This window comes from Chrysochloris asiatica, unplaced genomic scaffold, assembly GCF_000296735.1.
Source record: "Chrysochloris asiatica unplaced genomic scaffold, ChrAsi1.0 scaffold00034, whole genome shotgun sequence".
NCBI lineage: Eukaryota > Metazoa > Chordata > Mammalia > Afrosoricida > Chrysochloridae > Chrysochloris > Chrysochloris asiatica.
In genome coordinates this window covers 20,272,605-20,281,756 of record NW_006408552.1, presented here as the reverse complement: position 1 = coordinate 20,281,756, position 9,152 = coordinate 20,272,605, and the positions used below count along the sequence as shown (strand labels likewise).

Sequence of the window (9,152 nt, the reverse complement as noted above, 5' to 3'; positions counted from 1 at the left end):
GGCAAAGATGACACTAAAAAAGAAAATTATAAACTAATATTCCACATGACCACATATGCAAAAATTCTCAGCAAAATCCTAGCCAACAGAATCCAATAGTATATATAAAAAATAAATCATAATCAAGTGGAATTCAACCAGGTATCAGGGATGGTTCAATACTAGAAAAATAGTCACTGTGATCCACCAAAAAATAAAACAAAGGAAAAAAAAAATCCCATGATCATATCTATTGATGAAGAAAAGGCAATTGACAAAATGTAACACTTCTCATAAAAACACTCAACAAAATAGGAATAGAGGAGACATTCCTCAACATAATTACGGGTATATATACAAAACCAACAGCCAACATCACTGTCAACGGTGAGAAACTGCAGCCATTCCCCTTGGGAGCAGGAACCAGACAAGGATGCCCTTTATCATCACTGCTATTCAATATTGTGCTCGAAGTCTTAGTCAGAGCTATGAGACAAGTAAGGGACATTAAAGGCATGCAAACTGGCAAGGAAAAAGTAAAATCTTTCTATTTGCAGATCAAATGATCCTATACTTAGAAAACTCCAAAGACTTGGCAAGAAAATTATTATAACTCTTTGGTAGATTCAGCAAAGTGACTGAGTACAAGATCAATATACAAAAATCAGTTGGATTCTTTTACACTAATGAAGAGACCTCTGAAAAGGAAAACAATACCATTTATACTGGCCACCCAAAACATGAACTACTTGGGAATAAACCTAACCAGAGAAACAAAAGATCTATACAAAGAAAACTACAAAACACTACTACAGGAAACCTAAAGAGACCTTCAAAAATTGAGGAACATGCCATGCTCATGGACAGGAAGACTTAACACTGAAAATGTCAACTCTTCCCAAAGCAATCAATAGATATAATGCAATCCCAATCCAGATTCCAATATCATTCATTGCAGAGATGGAAAAACTAGTCACTAACTTTATATGGAAAGGAAAGAGACCCCAGATAAACAAAGCATTATTTAAAAAGACGAGCAAAGTAAACCTACTACAAAATCACAGCAGTCAATCATCTTGGTACTGGTATAACGAAAGACACATGGATCAATAGAACAGAATCAAAAACCCAGAAGTAAACCCATCCAGCTACAGTCGGTTGTTCTTTGACAAAAGGCCAAAATGCATTAAATGGGTAAGAGATAGTCTCTTCAACAAATGGGGCTAGAAAAACGGGAAATCCATTTGCAAAAGAATGCAACGAGACCTGTATTTCACACCATATACAAAAATGAATTCAACATGGATTAAAAAATAGGTTCAAACTGGGAGACTCTGATACATGGCACAAATACATTATCAAACATAACTGAAAATACAGAAACAAAAGACAAAATAGACAGAATCCTAAAAATTAGACACTTATGTGCATCAAGGACTCCTGGTATGGTTCTGTATGGACAACAGTTCAAACCCACCAGTTGCTCCTTGGAAACCCTCTACAGGATTGCTATGAGCCGGAACTGACTTGATGACACTTAACAACAGTGTGCATCAAAGGATTTCACCAAAAGAATAAAAAGAGAACCCACAGACTGGGAACAAAATGTTTGATGATGACATATCAGACTACTCTCTAAGATATATAGAACACGTCATGCCTCAACAAGAAGATGACAAATAATCCAATTAAAAAACGGGCAAAGTACACAAACACACACTTCACCAAAGAAGAAATTCAGGTGGCAAAAAATGTTTACAATCATTAGCTATCACAGAGATGCAAATCTGCATGAGATCTACAATGAGATATCATCTTACTCGAGCATTAACAGCAAAGTTTAAAAAATGGAAAACAACAAATTCTGGTGAGGGTGTGGAGAGACTGGGACCCTACCACACTGCTGGTGGAACTGCAAATTGGAGTATCCACTATGGAAAATGGTATGGCGCATTCTCAAAAAGTTGGAAACAAGAGATACTGTATGACCCAGGAAGCCCTGTACTTGGTATATATCTGCAAGAAATAAGAGTTGTAACTTAAATAAATACATGTATACCCATGTTCATCACTACAGCACTATTCACAACAGCAAAAAATATGTAGACAGCCTAAATGCCCATCAACAGCAGAATGGTTAAACAATCCTTGGTACATACACACAAAGGAATACTATGCAATGCTGAATAATGATGCATCTGCAAAACGTATTACAACAGGATAAATCTATAGGACAAAATGCTGAGTGAAATTAGTCAATGACATAAGGACAAATATTGTATGAGACCATGTTTTAAAAAGTTAAGGTAAGGTTTTCTTGATAAAAGAAGCATTCGATGATGGTTACCAGAGCAGCTTGCAGAAGGAGGAGGGATGATGGGAAAATTATCCACCGACTGGAGGGCTGCTGTTAGGAGTCCTGGTGTGGCGCTGCGGGTTAATGCAAAGCCATTTGAACTGCAAGATCATCGGTTTAAGCTCACCAGCTACTCCTCGGAAACCCTGTACAGGGTCACTAGGGGTCAGAACTGACTCAATGCACTTAACAACAACAAAAGAGGGCTGCTGTTGAGTTGGGTCCAACGCATAGCAACCCTGTATAGGGTTTCCGAGTAGCAACTGGTGAGTCTGAACCATTGACCTATTGGATATCAGTTTAGTATTTAACCCACAGTGTCACACCAGGGTAGATACATGTTAGCATGGGTTGTGGGACAGGTAATATACAACAAGAGGGAGGCTGGAAGAGGAAAGATGAAGATAGCAGGATACAGGGAGGAATGCAACACTTAAAATGATACAGGCAAATGCTGTTAACTACTGGTATACGGAGGGAATTGCAACCATGTAATGAAGTAAATGAACTGCAAGGTTCAAGCTCACCAGCTGCTCCTTGAAAACCCTATATAGGGTCGCTATGGGTTGGAATCGACTCAATGGCACTTAACAACAACAACAAATGAAGTATATGGTTTGTTAAATGTAAAACTGATCAGGTGCTATCTACACCTTCACTCAATTCACAATAAAAAGTTTTTTAAAAAATTCATGGATGTACAAGCACTTCACAAATGTTAATTATCTTATCCTGAATGAAGAAAACAGTCAAACCCTGAATACTTAATACTATGTTGATTTCTCACTTGAGTATTAAAAAGGTTGGGAACTCTGAGTACAAAGGTAAGCTGATTAGGGACGACAAGATATGCAGGTTGGCATCCACCTACACACTCTAATTTATCTTGGTCTAGATGGAGTCCTGGTGTGGTGCTGCAGGATAATGTACTGGATTGCAAGGTCAGTTTGGACTGCAAGGTCAGCAGTTCAAACCCAACAGCTGCTCCTAGGAAACCCTATATAGGGCCTCTATGGGTCGGACCGGGCAGTGTTTCGTTCTATTGTGTCGCTATGAGTCGGTACCCACTTGATGGCAACAACATAGGTCGGAACCAACTTAATGGCACTTAACAACAACAATAACAATGACTAGAAGATCCAGGAAAATGTACTCTTTATTGCTATGTAAGCAATCTGATTAAAGGATCATGTAATTCTGCAAATTCTGTACAAATCGATAGGAAAGAAAATTTAACTAGTGAAATTTTTATAGGAAATACGTTTGGCAATAGAAACTTAGATTAATCAAAGAACATAGCTTTATTCCTGTTTCTCCTCTTAACGAGTCAAAATTTCCTTCTCCATCAGGTTCTTGCTCTCAATAACTGAAAGGACAGCTATGGGATCAAATCAGAGAATGGCTACAGAAGGGCTCTGTATCATAGTACCAGGACTGACTCTGGCAAATCTTCACATTTCACCTAAGCTGTCTGTGGGGCACAGAACCTAGTTTTAGCCCTGAAGATGGCCCCTGCCCTTGGCTCTGCAGATAATCCTTGTTGTAATTGGAATGTCTAGGTCTGAAACTCCCCAGTCACATCTGAAGATCTTTGCTATTACCAGCTACTAAAGGTTGGCAAAATAAGAAAAGACTCATTCATTGATAGCCTTAGGAGGCCTGATTTAGTCTAGGACCAGGACTATCGTACAGAACCCCTAAACACTAGAGCTTAGGGAGTTTTCTGGTTGAGAAGAACGTTTGCTCTTGGGAGTATAGCACATCCTTTGGGATGTGGAAGCTCCACACTGGAAATCAACCCAGATCTTGCCCTGTATGTCTCTTCATTTGTGTCCATTTTTTTTGCTATAATAAATCTGTAGTCATAAGTATGGTTTATTCTCCATTGATTCTTTAAGTCATTCCAGCAAATTATCAAATTCAAAGCAGCAGTGGGAACCAGGAGGTGCTGTGTGGACTCTGAGCTTGCAACTGGCATCCTGAAAGGATAGTGGGAAACCAACCTTGAATTTATGATTAGCAGATCAGAAAGCTGGGGTGTTGTGTAGATTCCCCAAACTCTGCCTACTTGACCATCTGAAGAATGGTGTCCTTTTAACTTGTGAACATTGATCTAGCTCTGCGTAACTAGCTAAGCTCAGAGAGAGAGGGAGAGTTTACTGAGGGGGTGGGTGTCAAGGAGGATGCAGAAGGAAGAATATGTGGACTGGATCAATCTCCATTATTACAGGGATTGGATTCATGCTGATCCTTACCACACAATGCCACGATATGCTAACAAGAAAATCTAATTTATTATTGCAAATTCATTTGACTTTTTGTGCTGGCAAATCCACTGGTGAAATTTTTCCTCCAGATAAGCATCTACAACTACAAATTCAAAGAAACTTATACACATAGATAATTATAATGATCCTTTTTGTAATAGCAAAACCTTAGAAACAGATTCAATGTCTATAATTATTCCCTGGAGAAATAAAGTATGGTACTGGTGGTATTTGTGGAGGGATAGGCAGATGGGGTCAAGTATGGAGAAAGGGTAGTCACTGAATACCTTAAGAAAAAAGAAAAAAAGATCAGGCTTACTAGAGGAACCTGAGGCTGTGGGCTTTGACCACCCTTCAGGTCTGGAAAGGAACACACCCTCTTTCAGCTAAGCAGTACACAGTTAGAAAAGGGGAACAACTTTCAGCCAAGCAGTAGACAGGTATATAGGAGGACCAACAACATTAGTAAGACATACTCACTATGAATGATGGAACAGCCAATCATTCAAAATCAAAGGGGCAACATATATCTAAGGACAATGGTAAGAAGGGATGGGAAGATGGGTGAAAGGGAACCAGAAGTCACAGGGAGGAAATGGATGTCTGCTGTTCCACAGAGGGGACTGCAATCACTGAGCTGAAATGAGGTGTATGATTTGTTTAATGTAAAACTCATGATCTTGTCTGTAAAACTTCACTCAATTCACAATAAAAAATTTTTTTTTTAATTGAAAAAATTTTTGAGCTACATGAGCATCTTCAGAGATTAAACAAATGGTTGACAGGAGAGGGAGATGTCACTTACCTTTAACGTCCAGAAGGTGGTATCCATCCCAGCCCCAAGATTCAGAATTTGACAATTACATTCTGTCTTCCATAGAAATGCCTTTATAAGCTGACTGACACCGAGAACTCGAGCAAAATATCCTAATAGGAGGTCAAGGAAACAAGCTATCACATAATGACAACAAAAATAATCCTTGCAAACCCCAGTACAATAGAGGAGCAAAATAGCAAGCATGTACCCTTCTCAAGTTCAGATTCATCGGTAGACATTATGGAAGTAACAGAAACTCTCAAATTCTCATCTTTTTTAAAAACTGGTTTGAACCAAAGGAAGGACAATCTGTTTCACAGAGAAATTAACTACTTTATTCTAAGAAAATAAAGTATCCAATAACTTTATATAGGTGTCCTGGGGAGGGGCTATAGGATAAGCACTGGCCTGCTACTCACATAGTCTGCACTGAAAACCCACCAGCCACTAGGAAAGAGAAAGATGAGACTTACTACTTCCATATAGATTTACTCCTTGGAAACTGTACAGGGTTGCTATGAGTTAGCAGTGAGAGAGAGAACTTTATGTATAAAAGGCAACTGTTTTACATCAAAATACTGGATGCAAATGTTCTTAGAAATATTCTCTTTATGGCTTTAGAGAAAGATATAAAGACAATCAGGTAAAATTCAAAACTGTTGGATCAATGGAAAATAGTATTTTAATTCAGGAAATTGGGCAGTGAATGTTAAAGAAAATAGTATGTGTTATCATTTTCCTTTCACCTATACTAATCGAATGATGATAGACTGTGTGCTGTGGAGTCAATTTCAACTTATCATGACCCTGTATAGAGTTTCGAACTGCTGTTAGTCTTTATATAAAGTGGCATCAGAGACATCTGGTGGCACACGAAAATGCAGTCATGGGTTGCTTTGTGTTGTTTTTGTTGTTAGGTAACTTCAAGTTGGTTCCTACTCAGAGATACCCTATGAACAACAGACTGAAACACCGCCCGGTTCTATGCCTCACAATCCCTGTCAACCTGGAGCTTACTGCTGATGCCACTGTGCAAATGCGTCACGTTGAGGGTCTTCCTCTTTTTCTCTGACCCTCCACTTTACCTAGCATGATGTCCACCCCCAGGGACTGGTCTCTCCTGATAACATGTCCAAAGTATGAGAGACAAAGTCTCACCATCCTGGCTTCTAAGGACCTTTCAGGCTGTACCTCTATGAACACAGAGGGACAGTTTGTTCTCCTAGCAGTTCATGATACTTTTAATATTTTCTGTAACAGAAAAGCTCAAATGGATCAATTCTTCTACGGTCTTCCTTATTCATGGTCCAACTTTCACATGTATATGAAGGTATTGAAAATACATGGTTTAGGTCAGGAGCACCTTAGTTCTCAAACTGACATCTTTGCTCTTGAGAACATTAAAGAGGTCTTGTGCAGCAGATTTACCCAATGCAATACGTTGTCTGATTTCTCGACTGCTGCTTCCATGAGTGCTGACAGTGAATCCAAGCAAAATGAATTCTTCAACCTTTTCTCCATTTATCATGATTATTGGTGCAGTGGTGAGGATTTTGGTTTTCTTTACATTGAGGTGCAATCCATACTTAAGGCTGTGGTGTTTGATCTTCATCGGCAAGTATTTTACGTCCTTTTCACTTTCAGCAAGCAAGGTTGTATCATCTGTATATTGCAGATTGTTAACAAGTCTTTCTCCAATCCTGATGCCATATTCTTCTTCATATATCCAGTTTCTCAGATTATTTGCTCAGTAAACAGATTAAATAAGTATGGTGAAAGAATACAACCCTGGCACACATCTTTCTTGAGTTTAAACCATTCAGTGGCTTTTTGTTCTATTTGAACAACTGCCTCTTGGTCTATGCACAGGTTCCTCATGAGCACAATTAAGTGTTCCAGAATACTTTCTCTTCAATGTCATGATCCACAGAAGAAAGTCTTTGCATAATCAACAAAGCACAGGTAAATATCTATCTTGAATTATCTTGTTTTCAGCCAAGATTCATCTAATATCAGCAATGATATCCCTTATTCCATGTCCACAACTGAATCTGGCTTCAACGTCAGGCAGTTCCCTGTCAGTGTACTGTTATGATTGTTTATGAAGTACCTTTAGCAAAATTTTACTTGCATGTGATATTAATGATGTTGTCCAGTGATTTCCGCATTCCACTGGTTTACCTCTCTTTGGAATAGGCACAAATATGGATTGCTTCCAATCATTTGGCCAGGTGGTTGTCTTTCAAATTTCTTGGCATAGATGAGCGAGTGCCTCTACTATTGCATCAGTTTGTTGAAAGATTTCAATTTGTATTCGTTTGATTCCCAGAGCCTTGTTCTTTGCCAGTGCTTTCAGTGTACCTTGGACTTCTTCCTTCAATACCATTGGCTCTTGTTCATATGGTATCTATTGAAATGGTTGAACATTGTCCATTTCTTTTTGTTACAGGGACTATATACATTCCTTCCATCTTCTTTTGATGTTTTCTGCATCATTCAATATTTTGCCCATAGAATCTTTCAATATTGAAAGTTAAGGATTAAATTTTTTCTTCAGTGCTTGCTGCTTGAGAAATGCTGAGCGTGTTTTTTCCTTTTGATTTTGTAACTCCAGGTCTTTGTGCACTTTTCATTACAATACCTGATTTTGTCTTCCCTTTCTGCCCTTCGAAATTTTTTGTTTAGCTCTGTTATTCCTCATTTTTGCCATTTCCTTTAGTATCTCTGGAGAGCATGTTTCAGACTCTCATTTGACATCCACTTTGGTCTTTTCTTTCTTTCCTGTCTTCTTAATGACCTTTTGATTTCTTCCTGAATGATGTTCTTGATGTCATCCCACAATTCTTCTGTTCTTCGGCCATTAGTGTGTAATTCTTGAATTGGTCTCTAAATTCAGATGGAATGTGTTCAAGGTCAAATGTGTTTCAATTTCTTCAGCTTCAGCCTAAACTTACGTATGAACAATTGATGGTCTGGTCCACACTGGTTTTGGCTGAAGATATGGAGCTTGCCACTGTCTCTTTCCACAGTGGTAGTCAATTTGATTTCTGTGCATTCCATTCGGTGAGGTCCATGTGTATATTCATCTTTTATGTTCTTTAAAAAAAGGTATTTGCAATGTACAAGCCATTGGTCGTTCTACCATGTGTTCTCCAGCACCATTTCTTTCATCACAGTCATACTTTCCAACTATTCTTCATTCCTTTTCTTCCCAATCTCCAGTTATTATCAATACATGATTGCATGCTTGATCAACTTCACACTGAAGAAATTGGTAGAGTTCTCCAGTTTCATCATGACTGGCTTTAATGGTTAGTGTGTAAATTTGAATAATAGTGGTATTCACTTGTCTTACTTATAGGCATATAGAAATTATCCTATCATAGACAGCATTATACTTTAAGATAGACCCTGAAATGTTCTTTATGATGATGAATGTGATGCCATTTCTTCAATCTGTAATTCCTGGCACAGTACACCATACAATTGTCAGATTCAAAATGGCCAATACCAGCTCATTTCAACTCATTATTGCCTAGGGTATCGATCTTTATGGATTCCATGTCATTTTTGACAAATTCCAATTTTCCTGGATTCATACTTCTTGCTGATTATTAATGGGCATTTACAGCTGTTTCTCACTTTGAGTTGTATCCCATCAAAAAATGAAGGTCCTCATCAACGGAGAAGAGCTGAGAGTGGGACCCTACCCAGAGAAACAGAGGTGCCTGAG

At 38.5% G+C, this 9,152-nt stretch overlaps 1 protein-coding gene across 2 annotated transcripts in view; it reads right to left on the bottom strand.

Annotated features, from left to right (window-relative positions):
- LCMT1 (leucine carboxyl methyltransferase 1) overlaps window positions 1–9,152 on the bottom strand; it is an 85,776-nt gene that overhangs the window by 58,408 nt on the left and 18,216 nt on the right. For both annotated transcript variants that reach the window (XM_006859805.1, XM_006859804.1), the window contains exon 3: window positions 5,408–5,529. In XM_006859805.1, the coding sequence (XP_006859867.1) occupies window positions 5,408–5,529 (122 nt within the window). The remainder of the gene's footprint in view (window positions 1–5,407; window positions 5,530–9,152) is intronic.